This window comes from Monodon monoceros, unplaced genomic scaffold (genome assembly GCF_005190385.1).
Source record: "Monodon monoceros isolate NGI ecotype Baffin Bay Population unplaced genomic scaffold, NGI_Narwhal_1 Super_Scaffold_12, whole genome shotgun sequence".
NCBI lineage: Eukaryota > Metazoa > Chordata > Mammalia > Artiodactyla > Monodontidae > Monodon > Monodon monoceros.
In genome coordinates, this window is record NW_021703768.1 from 26,704,930 (window position 1) to 26,719,693 (window position 14,764).

At 46.5% G+C, this 14,764-nt stretch overlaps 1 protein-coding gene across 1 annotated transcript in view; it reads left to right on the forward strand.

Annotated features, from left to right (window-relative positions):
• Nucleotides 1–8,904: 8,904 nt before the first annotated feature.
• Nucleotides 8,905–14,764, forward strand: part of PDZD2 (PDZ domain containing 2) — a 236,946-nt gene continuing 231,086 nt past the window's right edge. The window contains 1 exon segment of the mRNA XM_029215898.1: nucleotides 8,905–9,739. Coding sequence (XP_029071731.1) covers nucleotides 9,264–9,739 — 476 coding nt within the window. The 5' untranslated portion in view covers nucleotides 8,905–9,263.

The following is a 14,764-nucleotide window of genomic DNA, read 5'->3' on the forward strand; positions in this document are numbered from 1 at the left end:
AGCATCTAAACAGTGCAATTGTTCTGAAAGAAACAATTGTAAAATAACTACCCATTAAAAAAGAATAACTCCAGTGTCGTTGAAGAACTTATATGCATGCTGTATGTTGATGGCATGATCTACAGGCCTGCAGATGACAGGTGGTGGCATCATGGCTGCCCAATTCATACAAAGTGGGCAGGATGGTCACATTAAAATGAGCAACCGGGCTTCCCTGGTGGCGCAGTGGTTGACAGTCCGCCTGCCGGTGCAGGGGACACAGGTTCGTGCCCCGGTCCGGGAAGATCCCACATGCCGCGGAGCGGCTGGGCCTGTGAGCCATGGCCGCTGAGCCTGCGCGTCCGGAGCCTGTGCTCCGCAATGGGAGAGGCCACAACAGTGAGGCCCGCGTACCGCAAAAAAATTAAAAAAAAATAAAATAAAATGAGCAACCACAGTGACCTCAGGAAAGTCTTACTGCCCACATAGAAGTCTCAGTCAGTTACCCATTTGGTAGATAGCAACTGTTTCAAAGTGTTGAATTGCCATTTCACAAATATGTACATTGCCTCATAAATGCCCTCTCTCCCCAATCATCGTACTCTTTCAGAATCTAGATGCCTAAATTCCAGATATATAATTAATCCAGAACTGCCCAATGCCTGACATTCTGAGTAAACAATCTTAAACTGCAAACGTACAAACTTGTTTCAGTATTTGAAGCCACAACAGATATATTTTAGAAATACATAGGAAGCGGAAATGATTTATAATATTCATTTTGGTTTTCTGGCCCCCAACTGTTTTCTTGCACTCATCTTGAGAGAAAAGATTCATGATGTTTCATGAATTTCTGAAATTTCTACTCATTCCCATTTTTAAAAAATTTGAACAAATAGTCCATGTATTAGGACACAGAATATCTTCAAGCACTAGATTCTCAAACTAGCTGCCAGGTCATTCTTTTTCATTTCATTCATCTTTTTTTTTCGTTTTTCCTACTCTTCAAGGGTCATCAGACCCAGAAACTAAAGGATCTGGGTCCTGTCTTGATCTGCTTTTCTCTCATTTGTCTAATTGAAGGCTGGACGTAGTAATCCCGGAGAGCCTCTCTACGTCCTCACCTTTAATTCTATGAGAACAGCTCTCCCATCCCCTAAAACTCCAGCACAGACCTTGGAAAGCCTCACTTTCCAGAATCCATCATGTGCCCGCAAAATGTGCCACTTCATGGCCCTTCGCACACTGCGTTCAGTGATCTCTTTCCCCAGCAGACCACAGCCTCCACAGGGCTGGTCATCATTTCTTCCCTGGCCTAGCACCATGCCTGGCACAGCTGATCCTTGCTGCATGAAACAAAGGCCGATCAAATTCTTCTGTCTCATACACAGCCATTCCGCTAGTCTAGAGCCAGTCACGTAGACAGTTAAACATTAGCCAGCATCTTGCTCTTCCAAAACACAAGCTGACCTAAAGGAGTCACAATCATTTGATTTATCATGTTTCTCAATCAGTTGTAGGTTCGTCTGTTAACACCTGGGACTGCAGGTGGTGGACGGATTCATGCGGGCTTTTGCTCTTTAAGGGATAGAAACATGCCCTGTTTGTTGTTGTTGTTTTCGGTGGTAGTGGTGGTGCCCCCATATCAAGGTAGGAACTCAGTGATAGCTGCTAACTGACAAAATAGAAGGGCTGATGTTAAAACACTCAGGATTATATTCTGGACCTTGAATTTGAGGGTTAAGAGTGAGTTAAAGCAATACCTTCATTAGGGATTTCGTTCACCTGTAACAGAATGACTAATTAACAGGACTGAAGGTGGGGGGGGGGCTGTTTTTCTCTCATGTAATAAGTCTGGAGGTAGAACACCTAGGGTTGGCACAGCGGCTCAAGGAAGTCAGGCCACTGTCTTATGGTTGGTCACAAGATGGCTACTAGAGCTCCAGCCATCACATGTGCATTTTAAGCATGAAAAAGGAAGAAAAAGAACTCATAAAAAATGAACCTCTCTGATAGACCCACCCAACAACTTCACGGGCCAAGACTATATGTTATGGCTACCCCTCTCTGAAGGAACACTAACAAACATAGTGTTTTGGCTGGGTACTTGTTCTTCAAACACAGATGGATTTCTGTTAGGGAAGAATAGAAGTTTCTCTTCTATTCTAGTAGTCAGCTAGCCACAGTTCCCTCCTGTGGTTCCTCAGACATACCCTCCTTTCCGTATGTGGGATAGACTCTCTGTTTTCAAGAGAGAAGGCTCTCAAGCCTCATAGAGTTAGCATATCAAGATTGGAGCCCTGGATCTCTGGGTGATGTGTGGTCCTCTCCATCAGTCCTGAATATAACTCCTTGCAATTGAGCCCCGACACATCTAACCTGCAGTACTGGGAAAGGTGTACTATAGCTACAATAAAACCTTTCCTTTATAAAAGGAGGGATAGAAAACAAAGCAGTCACTGTCGTTAGCAATGACCAAATTCTCCTGGAATAGCGAGAGTCCAACCCCTCATTCTGTGGCAAGAACTCCTGTTCCTTGCCCTCCAGCACCCTTGCCTCTCTCTGGGGGCTATTCCTCATTCATTGTTCCCCATGACCACTTCTCTGGTGGGCATGGGGAGGATACCTTCTCTGGGGCTATACACATCACCAAGCCTACTGCTCATTGATGTGAATTGCTGCAGATCAGGTTGGGGTCTTTTGGCAATAGAGTTCCCTCACAAACTTAGTAGGCGTCTGGTCAATTCCTGATGACTTGTTTCTTTTCCTTTCCAGTTCAGGAGTTCTGCCCATGTCCCTAAATTTTAACTTAATGTATGCTACTGAACGTATGCTGCTGGCCATAGCCGAAACAGTGGCCTCCGGTGCGTGACCACATCTTTGGCAGCAGGCTTACAACCTCTGTCTGATAGGGCACCACTCGCCCCCTTCTAACCAATCAGCCTGTCTCAGCCCTGCCAGCGTCCGAATGCAGGCCTCTCAGGAGACAGATCGTGGGCTGAATGTCCAGCGTGCCTTCCTTAGTAGAGTGGTATTTCTTCCCCTCTCACTTGCCAGCTGAGGAGCTCAGGACTTTGCTGGGAGTGATAAAGCACCACCAATATTCTGCATTTTTCCTACCAACTTCTCTAACACCACGGTCTCAGTCAACACGTCTGTGACTTTCCACTGCACAGCAGCTGCCAGGTGAACCAAATATTTCATAGTACAATGAGCGTCACCTTTCCAGCCTACAGTATCTAAGTCCTTGGCATCTCCCTCCCTCCCCCCTCCCCACTCCTTGCTCATCTAGTTCCACATTTTAGGTTCTGTTACTTTTATTTTATTTGCTTATTTATTTTTTGGCCGCGCTGTGCGGCATGCGGGACCTTAGTTCCCTGACCAGGGATCGAACCTGCTCCCCCTGCAGTGGAAGCTCAGAGTCTTAGCCACTGGACTGCTAAGGAAGTCCCAGGTTCTGTTACTTTTAGTCTCCCCACTTCTAGGCACCACATTGTGCATTTGTTTGGAGTTTAATTCAGCTAATCGGTTGGATTTTGAAAAATCCAAATAACGGTCATTAAACGACGTGGGGGGTTATTTTTTCTTCCATGTCTGCTCTTAAGGAGTGCTGGCATGAACCCCACCCAGAATATCCACTTTTATCTCATTGGCCAGAACTCCATTGTAGGGCTATCCATACCTCCTCCAAGAGAGGCTGGGTTTTAGATGAATACATCACCACGTCCAAGAAAATAAAGGAAGAAAGAGGGAATGGCTATCACATAGACAGTCACAAGCTTCTGGCTCAAGCTACCTGCTTATTTATCACAGGAGGTCCATCGGTGGTGGAACAGAGATCACCAGGCAGGGTGCCCGTCCGGGGCAGTCGGGTGCAGGTGCAGAAAGGCAAGGTTGTCAGAAGCAGGCAGGCAGCGTGCTGATGTAGAAGGGCAAGGCCCCGCCCCGTGGGTCTGCGTGCTAGTCCTGGCTCTGTTACTTACTGTGAGACCTCAGGCCAATTATTTAGCCTCTCTGTTTCTGTTATTTTTTCTGAGCCTTTAAAAAGTGCATACTAACAGTATATCTCCCTGCAGTATTGTTGTGACAATTAAATGGTGGTTATGGGAATCGGAGGGAGAATGAATGAGACAGTGAGGAAGCAGCCAGCACAGGGGGAGGCTTCCCCTCACTCCCTCCTTGTAGCCATGCTCTCCTTGATCTCTCTTACCTCTGCAGGCAGCTGAGCAGGCTCTGACCTCAGGGTCTTTGCACTTGCTGTCCCCTTGGCTGAGAACAGCCTTCCCAAAGATATTCTCTCACCTCGTCTCTCACTTTATTCAGGTCTCTTCCCAGAGGGGTCTTTCCTAATCCCCTCCTACGCCCATCCCTCTTTGTCTTCTGATGCTACCCTAATTCTCTTCACAGTGCTAATCACCATCTGATGTTACCGTATTTTATGTTTACTAATGCACCCTCATCAGATCACAGGCTTCATGAGGCTCTGTAGGAACGTTGTCTGTTTTGTTCAGGGCCCAGCCCGTGAGGGGCACTCAGTGAACATCTGTGGAATAAATCAGTAGTAAATATTTAATCAACATTGGTTTCCTTTTAAAATGTGAGCATTTCCTAAAAGTCAAGAGAGGAGTCCTATCCAGGAGGAAGGAAGATTAGACGGAGGTTGAGGAATTTGAACTTAGCAGAGGTTCGAATAGGAGAACATTTAGAATCCAGGACCGTTGGAAGCGGGAGTTAGTACAATAAGACAGTACGGTGTAACTGGATTTTGAGGCCAGATCTGGAGAAGCCAGACCTTTTCGCACCTCCTGCCAGCTTCAGGATTTAGCCTTGGATTTCAGGTGACTCTGAGTCTGTGGCTTTGAACAGATGATTCGTTTCACTTAGTTCACTGTTTCTCTCCTTTTTTTTTTTTTTTTTTCCATTATTGTCCCCCTCCTCTTACCCCAGAGAAAATTTTAATTTAATTTAAATTCTAACACAAGAAATTAAATACTAAGCAATAAGTGTTTGTCAGGTGGGATTGAGCTTTGCAGGGGAGGTGGGGCATTAACCATTATAATATCTAAGTTTTGTGGGTAATGTCACCCTGCTGAAAAAACATGGCTTAGCTAAAAGGGGATCCAAGAACTTTGGTCGATTCCAACACCACATTAGTAAATTACCTCGGGGACAGAAGCATTTATTTTTAAAGTTAAGGCTGTCAGCTTCAAGCTACTCAAAATTAATTTAAATTATCATGGTTGTTTGCTTGAGATAGGAAGCTAATTGGAGAATTATGTATGGTAGACAAAAGTGATCCGTACCACTGCAGCAGACTGCCATGTCCACAAATTCTACTCCCTGTTGAAATGGATTGATCTTCAGGATGAGAAATTTTTAGACCTTTACACACATCAGCCATGGAGGGATGTTGTTATTTGTAACCATTTTCAGACTTCTGTGTCTTCTCTGGGTCAACATTCTGCTCACTGGAATAGTTGGTATTGGAATGTTTCATGGGATATTGTGGAAGAACCACACTTTTCACAGTAGTATTGTAAGATTGTGTGTCTTTGCATATGCCTTGAGTCATCTCAAAATGTTGCAGTGTATGGGAATGCTTCTACTTCCTTTATTTATAGAAAATCGCAGAAAAGGAGTTGATCAAATAGGGGGCTGGAAAGATTACTGGAAAATTCCTAATTATAGGTATGGAATTGACAGGTTATGTAGCCCATGAACACCTTAATAAGACTAAATCTCTTTGAGGGTGTCTGTACACTTGAAATAATTTTTCCTTTTCTGAAAACTCCTTCTCTGCCCTCACCACATTCAGGGCCAGAGGGTGGGCTCCCAGCAGCCATATTGATACCTCATGACCCTGCCCCCTTGGCGATAACCAGTTAGACTACTGATAGACAAATGATCCAGTCTGAGCCAATCGGCTTTGCTCACCTCCAATGTATTCATTAAAAACTTTTGAGCTGCAAAGAGCAGAAAACAACTCAAGGTAAAGTTTAAAGGGTTTTTTTTGTTTGTTTTTACTTTTGTTTTGCTTTACCTTTTCTCTTTCTCTTTTTTTAAAATTTAAGTAGTTAAAATTTTCAAATGTAATGTATTATAAGAATTGATAGGGTCTTTCAGATCGAGGTGGGAGGGCAGTACAGCCCCATCTAGGATGGGTGAAATCCCAGATGCTGTGGGGAAGCTAGAGCATTCTCTCTTCCCAGTCTTGCCCCTCTGCCTTCTACCAATCATCTTTATTTTATTTCTTGGCAGGATGACTTTCTTTGCTCTTCAGTTCACAGAGCAGGTAGAATATTGCCATCCAGAGGTCCTTTTTTCAAAAGTTATAGTTCCTGCCACACCCTGGAGACTAGATCCCTTCTCTCAAGGTCTCTCCATTCTCAGAGAAGAAGTCTGTTCCAGATTGCATGAGATGCTCAGCCTGGGACCCATCAACAGGGGCTGGGGACTTATGTTATGTGAATGTGGCTGCCAGGAATGTGCCTTCATTCTGTTAAGAGGGTGGTCATAGACTTGTTACCCGCTAATTTCTGTTTATTTATGCATCTCCCACTAAACTATGAATGCCTTCAAGACAAGGAATTTGCCTTTTTGGTAGTATATTTTCAGTGCCAAGTTCAAGGTCTGGTTCTTAATAGATGTTCAATAATACATGTTGCTTAAATACAAGTTGACATTGGGGAAAAAATTCTCTACTACTCTTAAGTTTGGTTCTCTTCAATCAGACTTATTTAATGAATACCTTACCCAAGATGTTTACTCTGTTTTCATATGTATGGAATCACCTGAACCGTGACTAACACCTTGAATCACCATCAAAATTTTAATTTTAAACCATCTTTAAAAAATTGTTTTAGGGACTTCCCTGGCAGTCCAGTGGTTAAGACTGCACTTCCACTGCAGGGGGCATGGGTTCTATCCCTGGTCTGGGAACTAAGATCCCGCGTGCTGCAAAGCGTGGCCAAAAAACAAAAAATTGTTTTAAATTATTGAGTCTACAAGGTGACAGACACTGTGCTGAGGTAGGGAGCGTATTGACGAACCAGACATTGCCACTATATTTGAGAACCTCTCTGTGGAGTATGAGAGAACTTAGAGTTCATTTAGCTTAACTTTCTCATTTTACGGGTGAGGAAACAGAGACTCAGTAAGAGTTGTGAGGCCTGATGGAAAACGTTTTGATTTATTCATAAGATTTTGATACGTCTGTGTGGAGTTACTTGTCAGTGAAAGGTGTTACGTATTTTGGCCAAAGGAGACAGTCAGCTTTCGTCCATGTGTGGATTACCTTTTCTTTGATCTTGCCTTTCTTTTTAATAGGCACGTGATTATGTAGATGATCTTTGCTAAGCTTTTGGTTTATCTGGAACCAATTAATAGCTGGCACTCAAGTTCTTTGGAAACTCACAACTTAACTCTATTGGAAATTTCTTTACGGTTACTGAGTATTAGTACTTATTATTGATGTGCTTCTGACACCTCTCCCATTTATTATTATTCCTTGTTAAATCACTTCCTGAGAAGGCTCGAGAATGTTTTCCATCTTTGATGGCACAGTTTATATTGACTTTCTCTGGGTGAAAGTGAAGTTCTGAGAAGAGACTGAAAGGAGTCATTTTTCTGTGTTTACAGAGGATGGAGGTGAAAATCTCTTCGGTGGAGGAGAATTGGCCATGGAATTCAATTAACCTATCGCCGAGGGGGGATGGATTGTGTGCCGGGCGCTGTGCATGTTCAGTGGGAGGGGATCATTGCCACCCCCGCTGGGGAGCCGCACCTGCCGCAGACGTGTGCAGCCTGGAGTGGGTGCATGGCTGTGTGAGCAGTGTGTCCAGGGCAAGCCAAGGAGCGGCCAGGGCTGCTCCCCCAGAAGCTTGGAGAAACATCTCTCTGCAGGAGATGGCTTCTGGGTTGGCCTAAGTGTAGGCTGGTTTCAACAGTTTACCAAAGAAAAAGAAGCGAGGCGACTAAAGCTATAGGCTGTAAAGGGACATGATACCCTCTGAGTCTACATGATAAAGCCAGGACCCTCGACAAAACTTAGGACTGGCGGTGGTCTAGGGGAGAGCCTGCATCTCTCTGCAGTGTTGAGCGGCTCTTCTCCTCTTGGTAGCACTGTTAGAGCAGAGTTCTGGAATGGAGAGACCTCCTGTGCATACACTTGGGCTGATCAAGGCAAATGGACATAGACTTGAACTTCCCAGGAATGTGAGTTCTTAAATATGTCCAGAACCCCTCTACAATCTTCCAGGGAGTCTTGTCACACAGAGCCTCCTGGGTGGATGTGAGTTGATGAGGGTTGTCCTGGCAAAAGCCATCTCATTTCCCTGCTGATCAGGGGAACTTCCCGGGGAAGGTCAGCATTCCGGAGGTTTCTTGTCTGAGGGAAGGGTGTGTGTGCGTGCGTGTGTATCTGTGCATTTGTGTGTACAGGTGTATTTTTGTGTGTATCTGTGTGTCTATATGTGCATCTGTTTATCTGTGTATAACTGTGTGTGTGCATCTGTGTATGACTGTGTGTGTGTACATGTGTGTGTGCACAGGGTGGAGGGAACAAAGCCGTGGAATGGGGAGGGGCATTAGGTTCCTGACTCAAAAAGCAAACACAGGGCTTCCCTGGTGGCGCAGTGGTTGAGAGTCTGCCTGCCGATGCAGGGGACGCGTGTTCGTGCCCCGGTCCGGGAAGATCCCACATGCCGCGGAGCGGCTGGGCCCGTGAGCCATGGCCACTGAGCCTGCGCGTCCGGAGCCTGTGCTCTGCAACGGGAGAGGCCACAACAGTGAGAGGCCTGCGTACCGCAAAAAAAAAAAATTAAAAAGCAAACACAGTCCTTCTGTAATACTCTCCTGCCATGCATGCTGTGTCAGAAGGCTCACTGTTGTGACCGGAATTTTTTGTTTTTCCTCTTCCAGGTGTGAACGAGTCCAGGGGAGGTAGCCCTGTCGCTGCTGGTGGAACACCTCACTTCCAGGTCCTTTGCACGGGCCCCACTGTGAAATGAACCAAGCGCGGACTGGTCAGACACTTCCTTCCTTCCCTCATTGACACTCTGGGCCCAGTGATTGTTCCACTGTTGTTTTAATCGTGTCCCATCCTCCTCTTGCCAAAGCAAACAGCCAGAACTAGAGTAGGTCTTCCTTAGGCTTGTCTGCCAGCCTGAACATGAACACAGGCAAAGCTGAGGACAGCCCGCGTTCCCGTGGGACGAGGGGCCCCACAGGGCCCAGCCCCCAGGAGTAGGTTCTCTCATGATGTTGGCGTCTAGGAGTCGCCAACCATGCCCATCACCCAGGACAATGCTGGGCTGCACCTGCCCCTCCTCTACCAGTGGCTGCAGAACAGCCTGCGGGAGGGCGGGGCCGGGCCGGAGCAGCGCCTCTGCCAGGCGGCCATCCGGAAGCTGCAGGAGTACATCCAGCTGAACTTTGCTGTGGACGAGAGTGCGGTCCCACCTGACCACAGCCCCACGGGGATGGAGATCTGTACTGTGTACCTCGCCAAGGAGCTGGGGGACGCAGAGACTGTGGGCCTTAGTTTTGGGAACATCCCTGTTTTCGGGGACTATGGAGAAAAGCGCAGAGGGGGCAAGAAGAGGAAAACCCACCAGGGCCCCGTGCTGGATGTGGGCTGCATCTGGGTGACAGAGCTGAGGAAGAACAGCCCGGCAGGGAAGAGTGGGAAAGTCCGACTGCGGGATGAGATCCTCTCCCTGAATGGGCAGCTGATGGTCGGAGTTGATGTCACTGGGGCCAGGTGAGTGGGGAGTGCCAACTGGCGTGGGGGCAGGATGCGGAGCCCTTATGGTTCACTTATGCCTGATGCTGGGATCCGCGGCTGCTGAGGGCTGTGAGTCCTACTGTGGCGATTAGCCAGTGGCATTTATCTTACAGAGGGAAAATACACACTCTAAGTTGAAGTTTTTCGGTATTTGTATGTTTCTCTTTTTGCTTCCTTATCTCTTAGAAGACTCAGGCTCAAAGTTTCTCCTTTTTCCTTGAAACCTGGGTTAGAAAGAAGAGAAACAGTACATGATAAGAGTATGAGAAATGTCACATTGAGTTAGACCCTCTTTTCCATTCAACCTAGCATCTCACCTCTAATCGGAGCAACAGAGATTAGGTCCTGGTTATGTTTCCATCTGCCTGTCCCATATCACCTTTGTCACAGACTCACAGTCCAGAAGACCCTTGAGATGCTTAGAAATGTCTTTAGACCATCCCCCACCCCGCCAATTTCCCCATCCTGGAAGATCCATTTGGATCTTATCTGAATGAACATATTTCTGTTTTCTACCCATGTGACAACCTACCATGGCAGTAAGTTACGATTGGCCTGTTCTGTTGTTTTCTGGGTGAGTTAGGGTCTCTAAGACCGCTCTCAGCTTCAGTGATTTACTTGGGGAACTCACAGAGCTCAGAAAAGCTATTATACTCACGGTTACAGTTTATCACAATGAAAGGAATCAGATTAAAGTCAACAAAGGTAAAGGGTGCCTAGAGTAGAGTCCAGGAGAGACCAGGAACAAGCTTCCAGTTGTCCTCTCCTAGCAGAGCTGTACAGAAGCACTCAATTCTCTCAGCAATGATGTGTGACAACACTTAACGGAGTATTGTTAACCAGGCGAGTTTGCCCAAGCCTTGGTGTCCAGATATTTTATTGGGGGTCAGTCACACAAGCACTCCATGCCTGTGTAGCTGACCTTAGTCACTAAGTATCCAGTCCTTTCAGAGACCAAACTAGTAACACATGGCCCAAAGCCGCCATCATAGATCACATTATTAGCATAAACTATCTGGTGTGGCCCAAGGCCCCAGGTATACAAAGACACTCTTATCAGGCAGGATATTTCAAGAGCTTAGACGTTACCTCCCAGGAGCTGGTCAAGGGACATTCCTTTCTTTGGAATGCACAGGTACTGAATACCCCAAACCTGCCAAGTTAATCCATTACTGCACACCAGGGTTTTAACGATGGGTATATATGAAAGAGACAGGAAAAGAGAAGTTTGAAGATATTCTGAGATGCGTAAGTTTTGTCAAGCCTTCAGGGGCTCCTGTGAGGATGGATGTCTCCTATATCCCAGAAGGAGAGGATCATAGAGAGAAGGGCACCTTGGAAATCATGGTGACATTTTGATGGGGGACACATCTAACCCGAGAAGACCTTGAAGAGAGAAAAACAGTGCAAAAATACCTTGACTTCAATCTTTTCCTTCCCTTCCGTCTCCTACCAGAGCTTCCCATCAATGGGAATCAGCCAGGGGCAAGGGATCCCACTGATGTTGTTCATATGTGTGAGCCTCCTGGGACAAAAGGCAGGGTAGAAAAGGGTGGAGAGTGGATATGGGGCGGGGGGGGTCAAACAAGAAGTCATTAGGCACATGCAACGTGGTCTGAGTTTAAATGAGCCAGTTCATGGAAAGCACATAGCACAGGGCTGGCTGGTTGATGTGAGTATTTACTCAGTAGACACTTTCACTAGTATTTCCTTTGGGTTGCCTCTTGGACTGATGGGGTGCTCTTGGCTAATGGCTGAGTGCCTAACTGGCAGTTCCTGGGAGATAACTGCTCATTTTCAAGGAGTGATGTTGCAGATAAATGTTTTTATTTGGGATTAGAGATGGCTCTTAGCAAAGAAGCAATACTGACCACCGTAGCACTCAAGATGCTACAAGGACTTGATAAGGTGACTCTACTCCCTGGTGGTGGGTTCCTTAGGGTTAGAAGTGGGGATCACTATGAGGCAGCCCTTTCAAAGCTATTCTTGAAGGTCCTCATCATTTGCAGCTGTCTGATTTGAAGGGAGTGGGTTTGGATGGAGAGGTAGCAGGAGGAGCATGGAGGGCACATCCAGCAGGAGAATGCTGTGGTCAGGAGCTGCAGCTCTGAAGCCAGACAACCGGGGCTGCCTCCCCAGGTTTCCCCACTTACCAGCTGGTCGACCTTGGGAAAATCATCCCTCTCAGACTCTGATTTCCCATCTGTGAAATAAGAACAAATATCTATTGATAACAATGACTAAATGATGAAATAATGCACATGTGGGACTTAGTACTGTGCCTAGTACAATAAATCGTGCTCAATAAAAGCATCAGGATGACTATTGTACATGGAGAGTGTTTTGGAAGACTGGGATTTTCTTATCCAGTAGATGGGTGGAGTCTTTAGGACGTTGGAGAAAGTCTTCCCATACTTGGGGAATGTTCCTTATCTGTTTAGAAAGCTCTTCTCTTGTACTACTTAAGGCTGTGGAGTCTTTAAGAGGCAAAGTTTTCTGTCCCATGCTCTGAAAGTACATCTGGCCCTGGAATAAGATGGTTTGACAGCTACAGGGGAAGATTCCTTGGTGATTTTTAATTTACTCGTTGGAGCAAGTGATAGGATGATGCCCATTTTGCAAAGAAAGAAGATACAGAAGAATAGAAAGGTGATGGGCTCAGGGTCATGAGAAGATGGAACAAAGCACTAGACTCTTTCATGGAAGCTCTGAGGAAGGAGCAAGTATGATGTGATGGAAGAAGCAGTAGGACTGAGCCTGGGATTCTGGGTTCTCTCCACAGGTCTTCTGGAAACTAGCTTTGAGACCCTGGGTAAGTGTGTCAGGATAGCAGAGTGGGGATGGGAAGGAAGTTCGCCACCTTTGCTAACATATTAGGAGAGATCTATGAAACATTTCACTTGGGCCACCTGAGCTGGTGTTTTGGTTCCAGAAGCCCGCAGAGGTGAAGTGGTGTTCCCGTGATGCCCGGCCAGTGATAACTGGCAGAGCCGACTCTCATTCTCCCTCTGCTGACTCCCAGCTGGATACCCAATCCAGTGCACCACTCCACCTAGGGTGGTCAGGAAGAAACATTCAGGCAGGTGTGGCCAGTTGGCATCTGGGCTAAAATAGCTGAAGAGGAGGATCTTGGGGAATGGAAATAGGAAGAAGGTCAAGGAACAGGCCTGTGGGTGTTCTAAAATGTGCCTGGGATTTGTTTGAATCAAGTATGGTAAGACCTGCAGACGGGGAAACGACTGTCATGAAGGAAGAAGTTTATGCTCACAGATCCCTAGAAACAGGGAGCACAGCACACTTTGCAGGGCCACAGGGGGAAACACCAGCGTTGTTCAGGAGGCAGAGCGGGGAGAGGGGAAGGCATGGCCCAAAGCCTTTATTGGGGGTTTCAAGGGATGGATTGGGCGAGGCATGGTAGGTACACTGAGTAATCCTAGGATAGGATAGTTTGAGTAATTTTGGCAGACTCTGAGCTATAGGGGTGGTCTCTAGTTGTCCAGTACCTGACCCCAGGTGATTTAGACAGGGACGTATGGGCTTGATGTGTAAGAGTTTGATAAAGAAGACAGCCTGGGTGTGGGCTCTGGGCTGGCTGGTTAGTGTAGCAAAGGCACATTCCCAGGGGAATTGTTTGCTATATCTAGGAATTAGCTGGCCCCAGGGTGGTTGGGGGCAGGGGACGGGGGAGGCAGTCTCTCCAGGATCAAAGTCCCAAACGCCAGAGCATCGAGAATACAGAAACTAAGGAAACAGTTACTGTACTGGGCTTCCAGGAATTTTCCATGGCTAAGGAAGTAAATCCTCCAAACATAACTTTCCTACTAGTGAACAGTCATGGTTCTGAACTTCCCTTCTCTGATGGGGCTATTGTGTGTGTGCTGGATGGTGAAGGGCCAGGTAAGGGAAGGTCTACCCAGAACCCCTCAGATGTAGGGGTAGGAGAAGGAGAAGGCCAAGACCCTCTGCTTGGTCTTCAAGACAGTATGAAAGTGAATCAAGTAATGAGGCAAGGGCTCCTGGAGTCCTGACTTCCCAATACCCATAACAACCAGCAAGTTCACAAGACAGCAGAGAGACAAGGTCGATTTTTCAAGATTCACTCCTTAGTTCTCTGGCATAATTATAAGAAATGCTGTTAATTTATTTTATTTTTTTACATCTTTATTGGAGTATAATTGCTTTACAATGATGTGTTAGTTTCTGCTTTATAACAAAGCGAATCAGTTATGCATATACACGTGTTCCCATATCTCTTCCCTCTTGCATCTCCCTCCCTCCCACCCTCCCTACCCCACACCTCTAGGCGGTCACAAAGCACCCCGCTGATCTCCCTGTGCTATGCGGCTGCTTCCCACTAGCTATCTACCTTACGTTTGGTAGTGTAAAAATGCTGTTTATTGAGCAGTTGCTACCATAGGGACACTCTGCCACCCACTGTGATTTAATACATACCACAACTTTATAAAGGACAGCTTTAGATGAGAACCTTGACCACAGAGAGGCCATGTGACTTTTCCAAGGTCACCTAAGAAAGCGAGAACCAGATGTGAACTTGGGTCAAGCTGCCACCACATTCTGTGTTCCTAACTTCTGTGCTGTACGACCTCAAACCTGCACCAGAGTTATACATTGGTCCTGTCACCTTTACTTGTAAGCAACAGATTTCAGGTGTCAGTACACTAACATCCCTCCCGCCCCCCCACCCCCCCCTCACCGACACAATAAGTCATCCACAATATCACTTGGAATTATAATAGGGGGCACTCCTTTGGGCAATCCGTTCTGTTCCTTCTCTTGAGTTTGATTTAGAATTCAAAACTCCCTTAGATGATGTTATGGGGTGAATCATGTGTCCCACCTCCCAAATTCACACGTTGAAGTCCTAACCCCCCAGAACCTCAGAACATGGCCTTATTTGGAAATAGGGTCATTGCGGATGTAATTAGTTAAGATGAGGTCATATGGGAGTAAGGTGGGCCCCGATCTAATAGGACTAGTGTC